This window comes from Chironomus tepperi, unplaced genomic scaffold (assembly GCF_022539635.2).
Source record: "Chironomus tepperi strain 1889 unplaced genomic scaffold, CSIRO-AGI_Ctep_v1 contig_87, whole genome shotgun sequence".
NCBI classification, from domain to species: domain Eukaryota; kingdom Metazoa; phylum Arthropoda; class Insecta; order Diptera; family Chironomidae; genus Chironomus; species Chironomus tepperi.
In genome coordinates, this window is record NW_027226209.1 from 282,246 (window position 1) to 306,212 (window position 23,967).

A 23,967-nucleotide genomic window follows, 5' to 3' on the forward strand; every position below is an offset into this window, starting at 1 on the left:
AATTTTTCCAAATGAATTTTTCCTTTATTTCCTTCTTCTTCATACGTCCACAAATCAACGAAGCATGATGTGTGCATTTCCATTATTTTCTTTCATTTAAACGTGCGGGTATAATATTTGAGAAATCAATATAATGTCTGGACATTTGTTGTATATTTGTCCTCGATAATAAAAATTAGTAATCAAGTTAGCTTTGCATTTTATTGGTATGAGGACATAAAGCGCAGTCAATGCTTAAATTAAGCAGTTCAAGAAGATAAAGAAAATTTTTAAACATTTAACGGATTTCAAAAATTCAAATATTTTTGACTGAATCCAATTTAGGTTCACGCCCTTTTTTGAAAAATTCAAATTTCCAAAAAAACCGTTAAAATTCATAAATGTCAGTATCTTTTCTTCATAATCAATATCCCAGCAAATCACCCAAACTGGAAATTTTTAATTTACTTCCACCTTTACAAAACCTGCACGTAAAAGTCGTGAGGAAGACTATCATAAAAATAGAAGTAATGTAAAAAATGAAAATCTTCGTGTCCTGAAACATATTCGCGTACTCAATGACTTCGGTGAATGGACGAGAACGCAAAGGTCATTAAAACTTTATCGATTGTGCAGTAAATGAAAAATATAAAAAACTAAATGACTTTTTTTGTTTAACAATACAGTAATTATATTTCAGAAAAAAAAAAACAATAAATTGTTTGTATAATTCACTTTAGCTGCCATTCACTTAAACCTAACTTAATTAATTATCTAATTAACATCTGCTGATCATTGTCATCATCGTCTGAATTTACATCACCTTTACCACTTTCATTATCACAAATTTTCATTAAATCTTGAAGCTCATCTTCAACTGGATATACACAATGATCGAAACCTTTGTTTATAATTTCATTATAATTAGGATTTTCCGATGTTGTAAAAGGAACTTTTTCCTTTGGCATACCCAGTACATGATCATCCTTGCCACTTGAGCATCGCACTTGCTGCATTCCACTTGTAAACTCATGAATTGTTGCACGAGTTTTATTAAATCCAATATTCATGTTATAATTAAATCCCTTTTTCCTGTAAAACCAGTAAGCAACAGCACTTAAAATACACAATAATGCAAGCATGATCAATATGATCCAAACTACTGATGAGCCACTGCTTGGAGGACTACTTGGGATTTGTGTTGGAGCTTCCTGCAAATAGAATTAATTTATTAAAATTATTCAACGGTTTTTTTTAATTTTAAATGGAATGATCAATTTGAAACTGTTAAGGTGTTTTGAAAACCGTTCAACAGTTTCAAGATCACAAAGAAATTGTATGGTTTTAGAATGTAATTTGAAAAGTATTCAGCCGTTAAAAGCTCTTGAACAGTTTCAGATTTACACAATTCTAAAACCTTTCAACAGCATCAAAACTCACCTCTAATTCAGGACAGATAACAGGATCACCTTTAGCATTACTACATATGCACTTTAGACCAGCATCAGCATTTACACATATTTCAGGACATTTATTATTCAAACATTTATTCACACCATCTTTTTGCTTTGAAATGTGCGAAATTAAAAATTTCTTTGATGCTGCAACATTAAATTCACTCATCATTGTATTATTTTGATACAATTTCCAGCTTGAGATCCTTCCATGTGCCTCATCTAAAACATATGCATGATTTTCGAAATTTGATAAAGCTGATGGAACCATAAGCTTTTGTGATTGATCGACATATGTTGCTAAATCTTTTCCTTCATAATCCATTCTCTTAAGTGATTGAGAATTTTGTTCTGTGAAGTAAATTGTCTTGCTTCCAATATCAACTGATACAGCTTTAATGTTGTTCAAATTTGGATCATCAAACAATACTTTTTCCTCACTTCCATCAAGCCTCATTCTCACAATTTCAGTTCTTGTTTTTGATATAAATTGTGGTGTTCTTTTTACAAAGAACAAATATCCACTAACTGGATCAATATCAACGGAAGTGATATGAACTTTTCCTTGTCTAAATCTATTAATCATTACACATTTCTTAGAAATTAAACTACATGCATAAATTTCAAGCTTTCCAAAAGCATTACGTTGAATGATGTAAACATTTTCAGCTATCCAATCGTAAGACATCAAAATTGCTGATGGAAATTCTTCAATTATATACCTTGACTTATTATTCATATGGAGGATATAAAGTCCACTTTCTCCAATTAATGAATACATCAAAATGTTCTTCCTTACATCTACAGCAATATCAGAAATTACTGAACTCTCTTCAGATATTAAATCCTGATTCTTTGAATCTTTTGATCTGATTTGATCATGCAGTAAATAAATTATTTTGAAAGGATCGCCGAGTGCCTTACAATCATATCCATCGCCAGATAATACGAATCCATCACGACACGAACATTTATAAGATCCAGGAATATTTGTACATATTTGCGAGCATGGTTTTGATGTAATTGATTTACATTCATCAATATCTTTGCAATTAGAGTCACTGCCACTTTCGAATTCATATCCTTTATTACACGAGCAAATTATACCTTTTGGTGATTTATCGCACTTTTGGTCACATTTTGCTCTGGAACAAGATTCTGAGCACTGTCCACCTTCATCATCATCACAGTCTTTATTTCCATCACATACTTGACTATATTCTAAACATTTTCCATTTCCACACTTATAATTCGTGGCTGTACATGTCGTCGGTGGTGGAGTTACATAATTACAATCTTCTTCATCTGAATGATCATTACAATCACTTTTGCCATCACATTTTAAATTTCCATCAATGCAATGTCCATTAGAGCATGTAAATTCATAAGATTGACATCTTGGGCAATTTCTTTCATCTTCACCTTTTGGACAGTCAGTTATTCTGTCACACTTCTTGGTTTCATCAAGACACAACTTCGGATTAGATGGACATTGAAATTTATTTTCATCACATTTTGCTAAAGCTGATTTATTTCCACAATTAAACTCGTCAAATTCATCTTCACAGTCATTAACACCATCACAGAAGAATCTCTCGTGAATACAATGACCATCTCGACATGCTTTGAATGGTGCTTCACACATGTGGGCTGTAATAAAAGAAGACATTAAGTTTTTTGTTAAAATCCGTTAAAAGATTTGATCTTAACTTACAGCATTGATCATCCTCGTCGCTTCCATCGTAGCAATCGTATTTGTGATCACACAAAAACTCCTTAGGCACACATTGACCAGAACTGCATTTATATTCACTTTCCAGACATTTTTGATTACAACTTTCCTCTAATTCATCGGTTCCATTTGGACAGTCGGGATTCATGTCACAAACTTGAGTTCTATAAATGCATTCAGTCGAATTCTTGCACTGAATTTTACGATCGCCACATTCTTCAATGGTTCCTTCTTTTGGACAATTCCATTCGTCGGATTCATCTTTACAATTCCTATTTTTATCACATCTCAGATTATTTGAAATGCATGAACCATCGTCGCATTGGAATTGACCAAGTCTACATGTAGGTTTTTTACATTTTTTGTCATCTTCGTCAGAACGATCAATGCAGTCGACTTGACCATCACAGACCATTTTCGACTCGATGCATTCTCCAGATTTACAGCGAAAATCGCAACGAGATCTTTCAACGCAGTCAGTTTGTGCTTTATTCTTGAAAACTCGTCCTAAAGCACATAAACAAGCTTTTCCTGTTGGACCATCGGAAACACAAATATCTGAGCATCCTCCATTGTTAACTGCACATGGATGATTGTTAATTTTTATTGGCTTTCCTGTTGTAATTGGAAGTACTTTTGGAAAATTGGATGATCGTACCATGTCAGTAATTTTAATTAGCTTAACTGGGCCGGTTCCATTTTTTCTCCTCCATTGCATGGATTTAGAATCTTCTGATGTCCAATGCAAATAATTGTCAACAATTGTTAGCGGTCCAGGTGTCCTTTCACTTTGAATGAAGATTTTCCTTTGAGTTCCATTCAAAAATGAAAATTCAATCCTTTTCTTTTGTGTATCTGACCAATACAATTTCTTTTCCTTTTCATCGACTGCTAAATAGAAATTTCCAGCTTTTCCTAAGCCACTCCTGATCAATTGGAATTTTGAGTCATCCATAGAAGATCCTTTCATTGAAACACGATTAATTTGAGAATCTAATTGTGACACTAAGGCTACAAAAATTTCTCCTTCAGTTGGAACTACAACAATCGAATTTGGATGATAATCTCCGGTGTAGTGATGTACAATTGAATGTTTTTTGGAATGAATCGAAAGAACTTCAATCGTTCCTTTCATTGCATCAGCCCAATACAAATTGTTTCCGAGATAATCTATAAAAGGATGAGATTTAATTTTACCCGACTTTTCAAATTTAAATATCAACGGAATTAAAATATTCAAAATGAACTGAACGAAAAAGAATCTTTTTACTGAACGAAAATTCATTCAGAACATTAATATTGTTAATTAAATCAATTCTTACCAAAAGACATAGATGTAATGTGCAAATTAGGATCGTCCAACAGGAGATGACTATTTCCAATTGTATCAAGGACGTATAATTTATGATCTCCATTATCAGCATAGAAAATTGCACCATTAAGCGAATTGAACTCCAATTTATCAATTTTACCTTCAGCATTTTTCAGTGCATTCTCAATATTGCGTCCAAATGCTAGGAAAGGTTTAGAGTACAGCTTCGAACCGATTCCTACATGTATGACAAAAGATTGTGAATTAAAGCGACAATTGTGATTATCAGACTGAAGTTCCATTTCCATTGGACATGCACAACTATATGATCCATTGTTTTTCAGCAAGCAAATATGTGAGCATGGATTTCCTTCACAGCCATGTTTAGAGTAAGGCATTGCAGAATGATCGTAAATGTGAACATCTGTGGGAGAGAAAATTTAACAGTCATTTTATATTCAAAATTTTTACTGCCAAATTTTAAATTTTAAAAAACCGTTAAAAAGTAAATTTCTTACCGAAAATTTCATCGCCTTGAACCAAAACATCGTGATTTTTGCCAGTAAATTTGTCACAATATTCGATGGATTTAGTTTCATGATCAGACCAATACAGTTTGTCACCAAAAACTTCAAGCGAAAATGGATGTTTAAAAACGCCTTCCAAAATGACTCGACGATCCTCGCCGTTAATTTTGGCACTCTCAATTTTACGTGATAAAGCATCAACCCAATAAATGCGTCTGTTTGGCCAATCTAATGCTAAGCCATTAGGCCATGCAACATCATCAACAAGAACTTTTGCTCCTGTACCATCCATATAAGAAACACCAATATGTGAATTATTTCCCCAATCTGTCCAAAACAAAAGCCCTTCTGCAGGATGTAAAGCTATCGCACGTGGATAATGCATGATATCTATTTTAACAAGTTCTGTACAGTAATATCCATCATTTGAACAGACTGCAATGTGCTTTCTAGTTGAATCCGTAAAATAAATATTCTTTGTTAGCCAATCAACTGCGATGTATTCAGGCAATTCCAATCCATTTGTTAATAGAATTTCTCTGGTTTTTGTATCTGGATTATATTTGACAATGACTTCTCGAGCCATCTCTACTTCTGTCCAATAATAATATTCTCCATCAAATGTGACACCAATGGATTGTTTTGTTTTGGAAACTGTGCTGTGATAAAAAATGTTTCGTTGCCCAAAAGCTATTTTTTTGATGCTGCCTTTAGTTGTGTAAATAAGTGACACATTAGTGCTTGTTGTATCGCATGAGACAGAATTACTACTCAAAAGAAAACCTTTGGCACATGTACAGTAGTATGATCCATTTTGATTGACACATCCTTGGGAACAGGTTCCAAACATTTCGCATTCATTGATGTCCTAAATGTGAAGAATTAGAGAAAAGCGTTAATATGCACTCGCTTTGTTCATAAACCTGAATAGTCAAACTTACCTCACAAATGCCTGTTGTCTGATCAAGCTTATATCCATCCTTACAGAAACAAGTTGCACCAAAAAATGGTAAAACTTTGCATTCACTATTGGCTTTACAGTTCATCTTATTACATTCTGTAATTATGTCTGATTTCTTTTCATTACATTTCTCGCTTTCATCACTTCCATCAGTACAGTCAGGTTTTCCATTACAAACCTTACTTATATCAATGCATTCATCTTTTGATTCGCACAAAAATTTATCATTCTTCATGTCACAGCTAACATGACAATGTTCTTCATCACTTCCATCTCCACAGTCATCAGTTCCATCACAAATGTATTTGGGAAGCTCTAAACATTTACCGTTTCGACAAAGAAATCCAGGACATGTTACATTAAAGGTTTTGCATAATTCTGGATCTTCATCAGATTCGTCAATACAATTTTTAGCTCCATTGCAGACATCTTGCTCGGGAATACAGACATTGTTGGCTTTACATTTGAATTCTTTTGTTTTACACTTAACATCTAAATTTGGTGTAAAAGATCCAGAAGATGCTACTGCTTCACACATTTCATCACTTTCGTCACTATTATCAGGACAATCAGCTTCTCTATCACAAATCAGTTCCTTTGCAATACAAGTTTTCTTGTCTCGGCATAAAAAGAACTTTTCTTTGTTGTCACATCTTTCTATGTCTAAAATTTAATGTGATTATTAGACAAATTTGGACCTGGATGTTAAAAATGTTCTTACCGCAATTCGTTTCGTCATCTTTTCCTGGACAATCAGCAATTCCATTACACACATATTTTTTTGGTATGCAAGTCTCTTTATTTTCACACAAATAGTTTGTCTTTAAATTACATTTCACATCAGCATCCACAAAACAGCATACAACGAACAACAATAACGTAACAGACACAAAATTCAAGCATGACCACTTTTTCAGTTTCACTCGCATTTTCAATAGATGGAGCTGTAAACAGAATGGAGATTAGTAAAATAAGTAATTCATCGTATGTGATTGAAAAATGCACAGAATTTTGTAAATTAATGAAATTAAATTTTTTAGCAACATAACCTTTAAAATTTAATTTGAAATCATAAATGTCAAACATAAAGCTAACTAGGGCGTATTTTAATAAATCTTGATATCGATACTTACTGTGGTGGTATCATAGACAATTTCTGACAATCTTGATCAATATGATCTAATTAAACAGCAGAATATACAAAAATATTCACAGAACAAAACTTTTTTCACGAAGAAACAAATTTATGTGAGAGAGATGGAGATATTAATTTTAGGACTTTCTTAAAAACCATTTATAATGCATTTGGGAGGTTTATATCAAACAAATCTCTTTTCGATATGTTAGATGAATATTATCATTATAAAAAATACTAAGCTCATCAAGCAAAATTAGTTAAATTTAATCAAATTGTTTGTTAAATCCACAAAAAAATGAACATGAGTGATCATGAATTGTACTTTATCATTTAAAATTCAAATATACGTTAAATTTGTTTACATTTTTCATGCTTGTTTACTAAGTTCTTGACTTAATAAATTTTAAATATCTAATTCACATTTTATTCTAGGTAATTTTAATGGTTTGTTAAAGTTTTTTGCATATTTTGCAAGCATCAGTGATTAAAATTTGGTCTTTTCAGTGGAGCAAAGTATGCCTTTTAATGCAAAGTGGATATATTTTGGAATTTTCTATATTCTCTTGATGATGTTTTGCTCGGATAATTCGGAAACAGCTCAAAAAATGACTCAATGTAATGTATTATTAATCAATTAAGGATTCAATTAGATTTTATTTGATCTGATTATATTTCAGCTAGTTACTCTATTCGTGTTATATATTATACACCAAAAAATTTCTCCGTCATTGAAGGAAAGTCCTATTAAACTTAATAATATAAATAAATTGTGCATATTCAATGCTTATTCTGTTTTTAAGTGTTATTTAAATAAATATTTTTCTTTAATAACGGCGTTTTATATTTTGAAAAATAAACATTTGTATTGTTTCAAGGCACAAACAGACATTTGTAGGGTAAATTCAATTCCACTTTGAATTTAAATGATAAATTTGCTAACATCTACAGCTTCATAGAATGAAAATGCGAAGAATGCTGAAAACATTGACATGCTTTAGTTTGTTTTATTTACTGTGCGATGTATGCTGATTTACAGGTATCACATGTGTATCAAGCATTTACTCTTAAATCAACGGTTATTTTTCAAATAGTAAGCAACACGTTGCTCACATTCTACACATCAATTTCAATTTTCTTGTGTAAATTATTCCGTTAAAATATCAAAGCGAAAGCTCTTTCTCACACCTTACTTCATTATGCATTCAATTCATATGTTAATGATGGTCATCAAACGGGTTTTTTGGAGATGATGCGGAACGAGATTTTTTAAAACTATTGTCAACAAGACATACTCAACAGCGACAGTTTGTGATTAGATCTCGTATCGTAAACTCTACGTAAAATGGGGGAGTTTATTGATGAAAAGTACTATACTCCTCGAAAGAATTTCTTTAATGGAAATCCGACAGTAGTAAAATCAGAAAAACTTGATTTGTCTCAGGATGTTAAAGATCTTCATAAGGCACTCGGATTTATATCAAATAAACAAACAATAATCGATATTATATGTACAAAAACAAATCGTGAAAGATTGGAACTGGCTAAAGCTTATAAAACTTGTTATGACCGTGATTTGTTGGAAGAATTTAAGCGCAAATTTCCAAAAGGTGATTTTTCGAAGTTACTGATTGCTTTGATGACTCCAACTTATGAGTATTATTGCAATGAAATTTACAATGCATTAAATCGTGCTGGAACTGATGAAAGTGTACTGATGCAAATTTTGTGTACACTTTCGAATAATGATATCAATGAAGTGTGTCAAAAGTATGTTAAAAATTATGGAAAGACTTTAGAGAAAGACCTCAGATCAGGTGATTATTGTGTACTATCCATATGAAGTAATATCTAATAAGCAAACTTTACAGATACCAGCGGAAACCTTCGAAAACTGCTTTTGTCTCTACTAAACGCCACTCGAGATGAGTCCATGATCCTTGACCTTTATACAGCTCGCGTAGATGCAATGGAATTAAAAAGAGCTGGTGTCGATAAGTGGGGAACTGACACAAGCACATTTACACGTATTTTATGTTTGAGAAATCTTGATCAAATAAGATTAATATCACAAGAGTATGAATACATTACCGGTAACAGCTTGGAGAAAGATTTGAAGAAGGAATTTAGCGGTGATATTCTCGATGCTTTACTATCAATTCTTCGTTATGCTACACATCGTTCGTTATATTTTGCTCGTTGTATTCAAAGTACGATCGTTGGATTTGGTACAAACGATAAATCTTTAATTCGATTGATAGTTACACGCTGTGAAATCGATATGGGAGACATTAAAGAAGCATATGAAGACAAATACGGAAAGTCGCTTAAAAGTGCAATTAAAGGCGATACATCAGGTTACTATTGTAAAGCTTTGTTGAAATTGATTGGCGAATGATTTTGTGCATTAATTATTTTGTTACTGAAAGTTAATAAAGATTTATATTTTGTTGAGTATTACAAAAATCTAAGGATCCTTATTGCTACCTGCTGTCTGCTAAATAGACTGAACTAGACTAATAATTTGCTCAATCTGTAGGTTAATGTCTAACAAATTATAAAAATAACTTCAATTTAAAATAATTAGCGTATTAACACAGCAAATCTGTACTTAGTTCAAGTTACAGCATAATATACCTGAACGTGAATATGTAGATTTATTAAATGAACATGCGTATGAAAGTGTCAGAAAACTTTTGATGACATAATTGCATGGTATTATGTTATTTTTACATGAACTTGATACATGAGTGTGGCGGTAAAGTGTAAACATTAACTAGACTGTAATTTACTTCCATTCATTCATTATATTCTCGTCTTGTGTTGACAAATTGAGTCCTAATTGATTTATAAGTGATTTAAATAGTCTCAAGTCACACATGCAAGCTTTTCATTCAGAAATGTTCTCAACTTTCACTTGAATGGAAAGCTCCGATGTTTCCATATTGCACGACTTTGAGGAAATGACTTAAAATTTCCCTCGCTAATTCAAAACAAAAATTTTTAAATGGAATCGTGCCTTTAAGTCAGTTTTATGGCCAATTAAGGGATATATGTAATAATTGAATTTTGAATTTGTATAAAAAAGTTCTCGTAAAAAGTCTTTAATAGTCAGTTTGTAAAAGTATTTGAAACTCATAAGCAGTAAAATGTACAGTCAAAGTGAATTTAAGCAGCTACCATTTCAGCCACGCTTCGACTACGGTAGAAGTTTAGGGCAATTGAGAAAGAGTCGAAAATTAAAGAAAAAATTAGAACCAGAAGTGATTATTAAGCATGAAAGTGATGATGATGATCCAAACGATAAGCAGCCATTTATTAATAAGTGGTTCTATAATTTTTGTGAGAATACATCCATTCATGGTGTGAAATATCTTGGACAATCGGAATTGCATTGGAGTGAAAGGTTTAAAATAAGAATCAAGTTTAATCCACGAATGATTTCAAGATCATCAAATATTTTACAGGCTGTTTTGGACCGTATTAGTGCTACTCGCTATTAGTGGAATATTACACATCTCACTTGAACTATCGGACAAATTTTCAAGCAGTCCATTATCAACAGTAGTGGAATCAACTATTTATCCTGTGTCAGAAATTCCATATCCAGCAGTGACATTTTGTCCAGCTAATCGACTGAATATGGAAAGGTAGATCAAGTTATTAATATTGAGAATTAGTGGAGTGGATGTTGATTAGTGCAAACAAGTCTCTTGTATTATGTGATAAGTAGCCGATCCTTCAAATGTCAAGAGATAAATCACCACAATAATCAGCTTGAACAAACTTTTATTTTGAAATCAGAAAATATAGAATCCAAATTTCAAAGCTTATTTAGTATTAGTTGTCTCATAGTCGTGACTTAGCTCACCTGTTTTCACTACTAGTAAACATCAATAAAGTTACAACTAGATTACTTACTGTCAACTACTAGAGCGCTAGTATAATAAGAACAATTAGAAACTCAGACTTCCGCATAGCTCAAGGGCTTGAATACCTCAATCAAAAATTTAACCCAAGTGGACAAAAAACTGTATGAACCCGAAAATTATATGCCGATTAATCCATTAGACCATATAAGACATTCTTCCCTAGCCCGGCGTGACTATGACTTTGTGATTTTTTCGGTTTAAATCCGGCATCATGCCACAGTCACGCCAGATTATTGATCGATTTACCCACTTGTGATATTCGGAAGAACTAGAAATAACATAGCCTTTAACTAGAAATAAAAGTTTTCGTTTAGAACTAGACATAACCTAGCTAGTCTTTAACTAGCTTTAGTCCACTCTGGATCTACTTGGGAAATAATAATCCTTATCCAAAACCTTCAGAACCCGTCACTCCTAACCTCCATTTTTTTACAGATGCAAAGAAGCTGAATCGGTTTTTCTACCAGATGCATCGGAGGAAACTCTCAAAATATTCAGACTTCTTCTCGACAGTATGAACAACATAGAGTTCGGTGCACTTGACGAATTTGAAGAAGAGATTTTTAAATACAGTTCACCTGACTTGGCAGCTTTAAATTTAACAGATTTATATGAGTTTACAATGCTCACGTGCGAAGAAGTATTTACAGGCAAATGCTGGTGGCGAAATAGATATTACAATTGTTGTGATGACTTCTTTGAACTGCAAAAGAGTGAATATGGTGTGTGTTTCTCATTCAACAGTGCTGTTCATGATATTGGATTCTATAAGAGTGTAAGCTTATGGCTAAATTGATTTTTCGATCCGTCTATTGCAATTTTATACTTTTCAGGAGAACGAAAGCATTCATTATCCTCTTCGGACATCTAATTATGGTAAATTAAATAATAAAACGAGATCACAAATTTTGTAGTCTTGAAATTTTTATCTTCCGAGAATCGTTTTGCAGGTGAATGGAGTGGACTAAGAATTGATTTAAGTACAAGGACAGACATAAGTTTACCACATGAAGTTAATGGAATTAGACTTCAAATTAATCATCCAAAACAATGGCCCAATTCTGCTAGTTTCGTACCTGCTGGGTCTGCCACATACATTACTATCAAACCAACATTTTCGTACACAACAGATGATGTTAGACGGTTACATCCTGACCAACGACAATGCTTAAATGTAATTATCATAATTGTCGAATCAACTCAAGTGTGAATTTCTCTTAAGAACATTTTCATCATCAATCATAATCTTAAGTCACTTAATATCTGTTTATTTCATTCAGGATGACGAGTCAAAGTCAGCAATGACATTACCTGGATTGAAGTATTTACAAATGAATTGTATAAGTGAATGCCGACAGAGATATATGGAAAAATATTGCAACTGTAGTGTCTCTTTGTTCTTTCCACTAGGTAGATAAGTGAAATGAATTTTTAAGCTGCACAGCTATATCCATTGACATTTTCAGGAAAGATAAGAGACTGTAATTTTGAAGATTTGAAGTGCCTGTATGAGTTTAATGGTAAGAAGACCTTGTCTACCTTTAATTTATTGCTGATAACATCCTTAACCTTACAGATATATTCAACTATGAGAAGCCATCAAAGAATAATCCATATTTTGACAATGACAGTGATGGAATGCAATGTCCTTGTTTACCAGAATGTCATCGTATTGATTACGCAATTGAAATCACAAGCAATGTTCTGTCGTAAGTGCATATAATAATACAGTTAGGCAGAGTTGCAAAAAAGGCACCTGTGACAGGCAAAAACCGTACAATTTCTTGATAATTTGTATGGTTTTGTAAGAAAAACCACACGAATTTGTACGGTTTTTACTTGTAACAAGTGCTTGGTTTGCAACTCTGCAAATAGGGAGAAGCTGTTTACTGTTTATTTATTAAAAATGGAAATATTTACAGCGTAAGCGATAATATGACAGTAGATTTACATTATCAAAGTGCAAATATTGTAAAGTATCGAACGGATGTGACATTTGGCTGGCTTGATCTGATGGTTGCATTTGGTGGCATTGCTGGCTTATTTTTAGGATGTTCCTTACTTAGTGGTGTTGAGATCATCTACTATGTGATAATCATTACATTCATCCTTTTGAAAAAATGTAAAAAGCATTTCGATAAATTTGTTGAGATCAATTCCCGCGAATATCATACACAACGCGTCCAAAATACTAACAAAAATCCAAAAACTATTCGAAGAAAAGCCGAAAATGTGCAAGTTCGTGTAGTTAAAGTTATTTCACTAAGTGATGTTGATAAAAATGTAAAAGACGATGTGAAAAGTGATACCAACAAAACGCGCTACTGAACTATATTTTATATATTTGTACAGTAATCAATGAACATTAATGAATGGTAGTGATGAAGTTAAATTGATTTATAAATTAAACAGTACGGCAGAGTTGTTGATCGGGATAATGCTAAGTGACAAAATTTGAATGTGCAGAGGTGGTGAAAGTCCCTGGTATTTGAAACCTTAGGATTTCATACTCTAACCCCTCACACCCAACAGCATGTAGATACAAACTTAAGAATCTTTATATTAGTGCTGTTCATACTTTTTTGTTACCCGAGTAGACAAAAATGTAAAACTGGAGAAATCATGTTCATGACTAATTCTAACGTATTTTTGTCCACTCAGTATGGCACACCTTGGTAGTCAGCCAACCTTGGCATTTTTAAAAACTACGTGTACCACGACACACAGTTTGGACAGTATAACTTAGTATTTGATCACTTCTTTACCATCAGGCAAAGAACATGCTCACTAGAGGTTGCTCACCTAAAATACACTAGATGAGCATGCTTGAGAGGATTGCTCTTTACTTACTCTACTCATGAAAGCACGTTCTTTTCCTGCTAGAGATTCTTATGCCTGATAGGGATTTTTATATTTAAACCCTTGTAAAACCTAGTTTATAGAGCTCTAGTTAAGATAATCCAGATGACAACTCTGCAAAAGTACTTGAGAAAATAAAATTAAAGAAAGAGAGAAAAACCAAATTTCACGATTTACATATACCACGAATGCGTTTGCTGTATTTTACTTACAGCACTTAAAAGATTTATGAAAATAAAAAAAAATAAAGGAAAAAAAATTCTTCTTCAATGAGAAATTCTTCGCTTTACTTTTTATTATTGTATTTTGTATTTTAATTATGTACCGATTTCAACACATGCCTCCTTTAAAATATAATCTCATAAATTCCACGAAGTTTTTCTTTCTTCTTCTAGTTATATTTTTTGGTGTATAAGTGTATATCTATATTAAAGTTTATGGTGAGCGCATCTCAATAAAGGAGAAAAGAAAGAAAAAAAAATTAAATATATATAAAAAGAGTAAGTAAGTGGAAACAAGGTAAAATGTGGAAAAAAATGTACAAACAGACCACCCAAACAAGATCATCGAAAAACGATCAGCGCTTCTCACGTGAAATTAAACAATTTTTTTTTATTATTATATTTTTTCATGTTCATTCTTTATTTCTTTTTAGTATTTTTTTGTAGTCTCTAACATCGAATATTCTCATCTCATCTTTATTCGGTTAATTTTCATTGATGATTCTATTTGAGCACATCATCACATTCTTTCGATTTTGCTTTTTTTTGTTTCTTTTAAGCGATTTCGCGTTAAGCAAAAATTTTATTGCTGGGGAATTTAAAATTGAGTCATTTTGGCTATGTTCACTAGGTAAGAGTTCGATGTGATGGCTGTCACGGGGTAAGAGATCAATGCGATGATAGTTGTTCTCATGATCCCTATCCAGATTCACTTGCAATGACAGATTCGTCTAAGTGTCATTTGATCTGATGCTCAATAGATTTTACTTACAAGCTTAATTGCTTACATACTTTGTGGCCGTACTGATCAATTTTGGTCCATGACCTCTATGAGTTGAATGGAGGTCCACGTGATCTTTGGCCTTCAACAAGGTCAGGCTCCACCATTTTAATCAGGCTACACCTATTTTAAAAGAGCTTCAACAACTCTTCTAATAGCATGTCCAGCCCATCGACGAATGTTCACTTTAACGCGTTTTACTATGTCAGCCTCTCAAATGCTAAAACGTAGACAAAATTAAACAACTAGACCTTCTCGGTATTTAGTTTCGCAAATTTTAAGTGCCAAGGATGTTGTGAAAATCTCCAACTAGTAAAACAAAGAACAATATTAGGACTCAAATAGGTTTACTTAACGACTATATCATTTTGTCCAAAATTCGTCTTGAAAACTATCCTAATGCATTCCTACTCATTCCAACATTCCTTCAATATATAATATTCTGTTGATGTCCAGCAGTTTCTGTAAAATTATCTTATCATCCAATTTTCTATGCCTTTCATTCTTTCTATATCTTCGCCCTTTTAATTTTTTCTTTCTTCTTCTTCCTTACTTTTTTATTTCTCTTTCCATCTCTTTCATGTGGCGCTTTTTTTCTTGTTAAAAAACAAATACCAATTTTAAATCATTAAAGAGGAAGTTTTGCTTATTCTTGTTATGTGTATTTATAAAAGATACTACATGCCTAGTAGTTTGTTATTCTACCTGAATAACAGAAATAGAATGAATAACATGCACATTACATATTATATTAATGATGATCACTTCAAAAAAATGCTCCTTGAAATAAAAAATAGACATTTATTGACTACAAAGTGAAAAGAACAAAATAAAGTTACAATTGAGGTATTTGGATTTTTAGAATGAATTTTTGTCGATTGCATTTGAAAAGATTTATTGTAAGGAAGATATTGTTTAAGTCGGAATAAAGAATTCTCAATGAAAATATTAATCAGCTTTAGGAAGGAATTTGCTGAGCGTGTTTATCGAGTATGAAAGTAAATCTCAATGTGACAAGTTGAATTACTTGACCCAATCTTATAACTTAGTGAGAGAACCGGTTAGAAAAATTACTTTTTTTAGATGTGCTAATAGAGCTAAATGAGTAATTAATTTGTGTCATAATTTACATAAAGGCAAAGTATATAATTTTTGTTGGAAGATACTGATTTAATTATCTCATTTGCTTGCTAATAGGAAAATGAATATGTGAGATTCAATTATTTACTGTCATTTATGAAGTTATTTAGTAAAATTGATAGATTAATTTAGTTTGTGTTATTATTTACGCTTATTTACATTTTGATTGGATTTCTATAGACTTTACAGATGATTCAGTTTGAAAACTGAATTAAGAAGCGTTCGAGATGATCTAATAATTAAATTATGGTATATTTTAAGAGATACTTACTATTTCAACTATTTCAGAAAACTAAAACTAAATCAAAACAAAAAGGGTGTCAAACTAAGTCCATAAAATGTTTAAAATTCAAACATATTCTAACCGTTAGCTAGTTCAGAACTCTTAAGAAGCAATCATCTCGCTGTAAAGAGATAAAATTCCAAAAGTGAAAGTGAAATGTAAACAAATTCGAATCCAATTCTTGAGAACTTCTTGAATTGTTCCAGACCTTTTATTAAAAATATCAAATTAGGATGAAAACTGCACTTAAAATCAAATAAACAAACTTACTTTTCATAGAAATCAAAAACAATATTTTATTTAATAACATCATTCTAAAATTATCACAGTGATGATAATCCGCGCAGTTTGCAATAAAAACTTTCATTCAGATGCTGTAAACAATTTCTCGTACATATGATTCATTCATAATTAATTTTTTAATAAAATATGAAAAATTTCTCTCCACAAAAAATGAGAATCCTCGTCCAGTATAAGAAGAAGATACGTGACTCACTGCCAATAATCCTCAACTTAGATTCTCTTTAAGAAAATGAAAATTATAAAGTGCTTCAAGTCAATATTTGTTTTTCCTTTAGTTCTCATCTTCTTCTTTTCATGATCATCATTTCTCTCTCTTTTCGTCTTTCCCTTTTAATCACCATTCATTCCGTACACATAAATAAGCATGTATAATTGAATGGAGGCGCTCTAGAGAAAGAAGTAAACACATATTTCCAATAAAATGTGTAAGCACAGCACTCATGTGGCGATCAGAGAGGCATTTAACAGAGTGTTTATTGCTACTCTCAGTCTCTAAGTTTTTGTATATCGTGAAAGAAAATATCAAAATGCTTTCTATGTGTTTTTACAACTTGACATGTTGAAGAGGAAAGAAAAAAAAAACTTTAAACAGGTTTAATAAAAAACAGAAATACTTAAACAGGGTGGCTCTTAATACTCATCATCTGAACGGTTTTATATGTTAGAATTTTTTATTTTTTTTTTCGTTCTCCTCGTCCGTCTGTTTATTGCTATAACCGGCTTTGTTTATGTTTATATGATCTTTTCAACAAATATATGCAATATGTCATAATCATTATCATCGGTTAGTTAAGAGGCTTCTACTTCAAAAATTTGTATAATACTTTGTTGTAAAATTGGAGGAAGTTGTGTAATGTTCAGTGAAATGTTTATTTTAGCGCATTCACAGACAGGTTTAATTTCGGTTTTGAAATATTCATGGGAATTTACTTTCTCAACTAGAAATATTGAAGAAGTCAAGATGTCAATTTATAAGTAGATTGAAATTTTCAATAATCGGTGAGTCTAAGGCCATGTATATATTCAGGACATGAGGCAAATGAGGCTATATACTATCATCATCTGTTTGGATGTACTCCTTTACCTTTATCTTGAAAATTGCTACTTTCTTGCTAGGAGAGTAAGTAGTAGAACTACAAGATATGGAACAAATTTATAGCCATGATGTTGATTGTGGGAACTGGAATAGCTCTAAAATGGACTCAAATATTTTGTTTGAGTCCTAACACACCCCTAATCCTTCTAACAATAACTGAACAGCACAACGTGTTCGCTATGCCAACATGTTAACGGTTAGACGCGATGTCGCTCTGATGGTAACATGACATGGTTAATGAGTAATTTTGAACCATTTTCGCTACATTGAGCTACTTCGAATAAAATACTGATCTCATAAATTTAATTACATAATTCTAAGAACTATGAGTTATATTTTAATAAATGAATAAAGATTCTTTAAGAGACAATACTCTCCCATACCACACCATATAAAATTAGCAACAATTAATCAATCTAACAATAAAATCATGTAAAACCCCTTCAATGCCAAATAAACAAGATCTGAGACAAAGCGCAACTTCTAATCATGTAAATGATCAAAAAACTTAGCTAAAAATGTCAAAGACAACGTTTCAGCTGTTCAGTATTATTATTTTCTTCACTATCAAATGAGCGCGACTATAAAGGAGTATGTAATAAACACATTAACATACTCTCATAAATAATTAGTTCATAATTGTTGTTATCAAACGAAAAAAAAAAAAAATTCATTCAGTAATCAAATGACCGCGGACGAAGTAAGATGAAATGTGAGCGAGTAGAATAAAAATAAAAAATTTAAATTAATACTTGAGTTGACTTTATTGTGTATATTTTCTTATTAACTCGTGCGGAATCAAGAGCAATTAATTATTTCCTTATTATATTACGTCAAATATGTAAATACATATGTAGAAATAATGCTATAAGCTCATCACATCACATCAAAAACTATAATTGAGATGGAAAGAGAATCAGCGGGGCAAGTGAGAGAGTAAAAGAGCAAAAACTATATACACAGAAGATAATAAGAAGGAAGAAATAGCAAGCGAGTGAAGTTGACCAAACGTGAGTGCAGTAGTAGACATTCTGACTATAGCGAGATTGTAATTAAATCATACATATATGTTCCGCGCGGATATTAAGTCAACAAGATTTAGTGCTACCCTGTTTCATCCATACACACTCGGGAGGCGTGGATACTTGAGTAGAGACAAAAAGAAAAACAACAAAAAATATGTATAAAGTTTATTAACTACAAACACATGCATGAGTATATCCATATACACATTAAGTCAGGTATTTTCTCTCACTCTCAAGTGTGCCTCTTATACCTTTTGTTTCCAATAGCATTCAACAGTTTTTATTATTTCTTCGTTAATGAAAGATGTAGTCAAGATTGCTCGCATGAGCGCATTTTTTTCGGACATTTGAAAAATTATTTTACACTATTTTGAGGATATTTAAGTGAAACTAGTGATAATTAAGTGAAACTAGTGTACAAGATATACAGCAAATTAATATTTACGATTGATTAACTTTAAAATATTTTTATTGTTGTTGTTGTTATTGTTTAAATCTCGTGAACATTCTTGAGATCAAGTTTTACTGCTGTTTGTTGCTGCTAAAAGCAAAAAAAAAAAAATTATAAGCAGCAGCACACACAAAAAAAAAAAAAGAGAAGAAGAGAGCTGAGTTAAATTACAGTGAACAGAAATAAGGAGTAATATAAAAGAAGGCGCAGAGAGACAAGACAAATAAAACAAAAAATAAATAATAATAATAAAAGAGTTTTAAGATTTCCAGAAAAACACCACAAGACGAAGAAATATAAATCGTTTTGAGAAGGAAAAAAAAAAGTTTCGCGGAAAAAAATAAAGAAATTTTCAATTTAAAAGTGAATAACATGGCTTGCAGTATACAGAACATTATTCTCGTGAATTTTATGATACTCACGTTTATTTATTGTGTTTATGCATCGTTTTCGGGGATTTATGTTGATAATGGACAGCAAACTGTATTACATCATCAGTTATCTGGAGATGAGACACACGAAGTAGAGCATGAGATACTTGAACTTCTTGGATTACCTGATAGACCAAGAAAGAGGCATATACATCCTTCATTAAGGTAGGCTTTTTTTATGATTTATTTATGCAAAATAATTGGCACGATTCGTATTGTGTGGCGAAGCATTAAGTGGCTGATTGCAAATGAAGCATCGCTTTCGAACAATTCGAGCAATTCGAGCAGGCTCATGAATATGCACACAAAATTAAGCATACTCAATTACAGTGATTGAATAAACTCATGAGCATGTTCATTCCGGTCAACGAGGAAAAAAGTCCAAAGCTTTATCAAAAAATTTACAATAAATGTGTGAGGTTTGTTTCATAGAAAGAGAATGTAGATCCAAGAAATTCCCATTTCCAATAGATGTCATTCATGAATAGTCCTGAATATTAATTAGCGAATCATTTCTAAGATCCAATTAATTAAAAAGATACATACCAGAATAGACACAATATCAGTTAATCGATCTAAAATCTAGAACATGACTGGCGTTACTCTAACATAAAAGAACTTAAATCGAATCCGGCATTAAGTCAGAGTCACATCAGTCACACCAGAGTGGTGTAGGATTTTTTTTATCAGTTAACAGATCTGTGCTAATCGGAATAAAGCTTTAAAATAAGGATTTTCGGACCTAACACAGATTTAATAAAATTCTTAATCCAAACGGATTCTCTGTTTTGTGAATTTTATGAAGAACCTCTAAAACTCCTTAAAAGCACAAGTCGAATAAATGATCTAAAATCTGGATAGAGCAAAAACTGATAGTCATGCCGGAATTGCTTGGTTTTTTGATCGATTAATCGATTTGTTACTACATTTCTGTAGTAATCTCCAAGTCTAAAAATATCTATCAGCAGTTAAAAAGCAAACCAAACTCTAGTCAAATCCGCAATTGAGACATTAAAAAGATCATATAATATTTTTATTACTTGGAAAGTTTTTTTTTTTCTTAAACCAGTGACATGCAAGCTTTAAGTAAATTTACAATCAATGATGCTGCAATTTGATCACAATTATGTAATTTACTGTAAATTGCAGCAATATGAGCTAAAAATGTAAAATAATTGGATCCTGAATCGGATTGCTTTGTGTAAGAATTAGGTTATAAATAGTTTACTGGATTATTTGATCTTTCTCAAATTTTAGTTTGGAAACTTTTCTGTTTTATTTTTGAGATCATCTCTTGTCAATTGATTCTGCACTGGTTAAATAATGCTTTTAATTCTAAATTTTAATTGTTTACCGATTAATATTTAAATTTCTTTTAAAATTAAATTAAAAGTCCTTGGATTTCCCAATATTTAAAGAATATATTATCCTAAATTATTTGGCTATTAAAAGAATTTCAATTCTAACCAAAATATAAAAATAGTCTAAATAGTTGCTTGTACCCGTAAAGCATACGACCCAGATATGGCCGAAAATCCAGCCTCAATCCTACTTGACTCTCATCTAGGGTCAGAGTCACACTGGCCTGGAGACTGATTTTCGAACATTTCTGTTCCATGTGCTTTCATGAGATTCTAATATTCAATACTTTTAATAATAAATATATTGAATAGCTATGTGCCATAGAACGAATTTCTAAAGAATCAAATAGTTGCTAAAAATAATTAGTTCTTATCTTTGAACGAAATGACATTTCATGACCAATATTTGTTTTTTCAAGAACTTGTCAAAGTTTATATATATCAAATGACCTTGACCATAGTAATTGTCTCTGTATGTAATTTCGTAACATTGTTTAAAGGATCAAAGTAAAGATAACATTTCTTAAAAAAGATAAGAATTACTTAGAATTGTTCATTAACTAATTGGATCTTTTTGGTAACAATGTTACACATTATTTGCAATTATCAAGTCCATGATAATTATTTTTTTTTCCATCTCGTGCTTGCGTTTAATCGAACATGTTCATACCGGAATATACAAATCTGAAGATGTGAAATTTTCAGTATTCCCTCATATTGACTCCAAATAGGACATTTAAGGATAAATTTGGAAACTTAGATTTCTATACTTTTAAATCCAAAATTACTCTAGCCCTGAAGGCACACGAAGTCAAGGTCAGCATGACTCTGACGCCAGAGCAGATTTGATAAAATCCGGCTTTAGGGCAAATTCTGATCCGGATTATCGATCATTTAAATTTTCTAAACTTTTTTAAAAATGTACAATGGATTTCTTAGAATTCTTAGAGAAAGCTCCTTCCTCTAAACATAATAAGTAAAACAGTTCCATAAATAGCCTTGAAAATTTCATTTCTTCTATCAAAAAATTTGACCTTGTCTATACTAAATATTTTGACACATGATAAATTAGACATTTCTACATGTAAACCAAAAACTTTTTCCAGATTATCAAGCTCCACATAGCTGATTTCATAAAATTTTGTTCCACAACCCAGTCTTGCCATTTCATTCCATTTTTCTTGTTTACACAATTAATAAAAAAAATTATTCAATCCACTCTGCCAATAACCTGAACTAATAATTTTTAATCAAATATTCGTTTGAAATTTTTTTATAGAAAATCAGCACCGCAATTTCTACTGGATATTTATAAGAAATTGACATCAGATGAAGAAGACGTTGATAATACGAGGGTAAAACGTGACATCAATGACAATGAAATATACATAAGTCCCGCTGATCAGTATGCAATTGATCAATCTGACATAATTATGACTTTCTTAAACAAAAGTAAGTGACTGAATGAAAAAATGTTTTATGGCTTTCCGAAAGAATGCAATTTTTATATTTTTTCATTATTTCGTCTAGACCATCACGTCCCTGAAATGCGGCATATGCATGGCAGAAAATTGTGGTTTGATATATCAGAAATCGGTAATGACGTTTCACTTATGATGGCTGAATTGAGATTGTATCAAAATTCACTATTTAGTAAATTCGATGAGGAAAAGCAAGTGACAGTCCGACTCTACAAAGCTGACATAAGAAATGAGTAAGAAATCCAAACTTAACAACAATAATTTCAATATGTTAATCATTTCCATCTACTCTTTAGTCACGAAGACCTTAAGTTGTTGTCATCAGTCAACACAACGACGCATGCTGATGGATGGTTGGAATTGAATGTTACGATGGCTTTGAAAGAATGGATTGAGGATAATAACAGTAATTATGGATTTGTGATAAAAGCAAATTTGATTGAGAGACCGGACAAAGATCTTCGAATGGATGACATTGGATTGGTTAGTCCGCGTGGAGATGATGAGTTTCAGCCATTTATGGTTGGATTCTTTAAGGGTCAAGAGGTAATTTTTCTGAATAATTTAAGTCCTTCTCCAAAATTCATGCCTGTTTTCAAATTTTAGATGATAAAGCCAAAACAAGCTACAAAACATCATCATTCGCGAACGAAGCGTCAAGCAGGAAATCGAAATCCAAGAAAGAAGAAGTCAGACAGACCAAATCCACTTCTTCATCCTGAAAATAATCCAAAATCATGTCAAATCCAAACACTTTATGTTAGCTTTAAGGACTTGAAGTGGCAAGATTGGATTATAGCACCAGATGGCTACGGTGCTTTCTACTGTGCCGGTGAATGTAATTTCCCACTTAATGCACACATGAATGCTACAAATCATGCGATTGTTCAAACATTAGTTCATCTCATGCATCCGACAAAGGTGAGGATTGTTTGTTAAGATTCAGCTAGGGTCTGTTTGTGACTAGAAGTTGCAATTTATTTTTAAGTAGGGTTTGTCTTAAACTGCAGGCTTGGAGGTGCATCTAAAACGAACGTTGCGTAAAATGTAGGTCTGCGGTTCACAACCGAACCCATTTGTTACATAAATTTCTAGTCACAGGCACCTAGCAAACAGCATTTAAAAGACTTTTTGCTAACAAATTCTAATCATTTTAGGTCCCAAAGCCTTGTTGTGCACCAACAAAATTAAGTGCCATTTCAGTCCTCTACTATCTCGATGACTCAAATGTTAATCTAAAGAAATACAAAAATATGGTAGTTAAAAGTTGTGGATGTCATTAGATAATGTCTCTACGAATGTCAAGCAACGAACAAACGATGGTCTGATAAATATTTTTAACAAAATAACTAAGAAGATGATAATTTATCTTAAGAATTGATTTAAAGTGTAAATAAAAATATTTTTTGTGTCAATATAAAAATAACGGTCATTTTAATTTTAAATTGTATCCAAGGAAAAGTTACTTGTGAATTTGCTCATCGATTGACTTGGCTACATCAC

General features: G+C 31.9%; 4 protein-coding genes across 4 annotated transcripts; 3 read left to right on the forward strand and 1 right to left on the reverse strand.

Moving 5' to 3' along the window:
* Positions 1-725: 725 nt before the first annotated feature.
* yl (Putative vitellogenin receptor yl) lies at positions 726-7,173 on the reverse strand. The gene is made up of 8 exons (XM_070635263.1): positions 7,099-7,173; positions 6,687-6,909; positions 5,946-6,628; positions 4,996-5,872; positions 4,488-4,901; positions 3,148-4,335; positions 1,420-3,083; positions 726-1,190 (listed from the first exon to the last, which is right to left on the reverse strand). The coding sequence occupies exons 2-8, from the start codon at positions 6,892-6,894 to the stop codon at positions 750-752; spliced, it is 5,475 nt and encodes a 1,824-aa protein (XP_070491364.1). The 5' UTR covers positions 6,895-6,909; positions 7,099-7,173; the 3' UTR covers positions 726-749.
* A 1,215-nt stretch (positions 7,174-8,388) lies between these two features.
* On the forward strand, positions 8,389-9,566 carry LOC139086669 (annexin B11-like). Its single transcript, XM_070635235.1, has 2 exons — positions 8,389-8,917; positions 8,972-9,566. The coding sequence occupies exons 1-2, from the start codon at positions 8,446-8,448 to the stop codon at positions 9,496-9,498; spliced, it is 999 nt and encodes a 332-aa protein (XP_070491336.1). The 5' UTR covers positions 8,389-8,445; the 3' UTR covers positions 9,499-9,566.
* Positions 9,567-10,249: 683 nt separating this feature from the next.
* LOC139086693 (pickpocket protein 19-like) lies at positions 10,250-13,360 on the forward strand. Its single transcript, XM_070635271.1, has 9 exons — positions 10,250-10,506; positions 10,568-10,750; positions 11,468-11,807; positions 11,866-11,908; positions 11,983-12,206; positions 12,313-12,442; positions 12,499-12,552; positions 12,609-12,741; positions 12,955-13,360. The coding sequence occupies exons 1-9, from the start codon at positions 10,250-10,252 to the stop codon at positions 13,358-13,360; spliced, it is 1,770 nt and encodes a 589-aa protein (XP_070491372.1).
* Positions 13,361-18,417: 5,057 nt separating this feature from the next.
* Positions 18,418-23,882, forward strand: gbb (glass bottom boat). The gene is made up of 6 exons (XM_070635231.1): positions 18,418-19,787; positions 22,263-22,435; positions 22,514-22,697; positions 22,761-23,010; positions 23,071-23,385; positions 23,622-23,882. The coding sequence occupies exons 1-6, from the start codon at positions 19,564-19,566 to the stop codon at positions 23,745-23,747; spliced, it is 1,272 nt and encodes a 423-aa protein (XP_070491332.1). The 5' UTR covers positions 18,418-19,563; the 3' UTR covers positions 23,748-23,882.
* The last annotated feature ends 85 nt before the right edge of the window (positions 23,883-23,967 follow it).

Bases quoted from the DNA above. Each gene is read 5' to 3' on its own strand.
- LOC139086693 (XM_070635271.1), top strand. From the start codon at position 10,250: ATGTACAGTCAAAGTGAATTTAAGCAGCTACCATTTCAGCCACGCTTC. The intron at 10,751-11,467 runs GTAGATCAAGTT...ATTTTTTTACAG, and splicing joins AATCGACTGAATATGGAAAG to ATGCAAAGAAGCTGAATCGG. The intron at 12,553-12,608 runs GTAAGAAGACCT...TTAACCTTACAG, and splicing joins GTGCCTGTATGAGTTTAATG to ATATATTCAACTATGAGAAG.
- LOC139086669 (XM_070635235.1), top strand. From the start codon at position 8,446: ATGGGGGAGTTTATTGATGAAAAGTACTATACTCCTCGAAAGAATTTC. The intron at 8,918-8,971 runs GTGATTATTGTG...CAAACTTTACAG, and splicing joins AGAGAAAGACCTCAGATCAG to ATACCAGCGGAAACCTTCGA.
- yl (XM_070635263.1), bottom strand. From the start codon at position 6,894: ATGCGAGTGAAACTGAAAAAGTGGTCATGCTTGAATTTTGTGTCTGTT. The intron at 4,902-4,995 runs GTAAGAAATTTA...TCTCTCCCACAG, and splicing joins TCAAGGCGATGAAATTTTCG to ATGTTCACATTTACGATCAT. The intron at 3,084-3,147 runs GTAAGTTAAGAT...CTTTTATTACAG, and splicing joins CGACGAGGATGATCAATGCT to CCCACATGTGTGAAGCACCA.
- gbb (XM_070635231.1), top strand. From the start codon at position 19,564: ATGGCTTGCAGTATACAGAACATTATTCTCGTGAATTTTATGATACTC. The intron at 19,788-22,262 runs GTAGGCTTTTTT...ATTTTTTTATAG, and splicing joins CATATACATCCTTCATTAAG to AAAATCAGCACCGCAATTTC. The intron at 22,698-22,760 runs GTAAGAAATCCA...TCTACTCTTTAG, and splicing joins AAAGCTGACATAAGAAATGA to TCACGAAGACCTTAAGTTGT.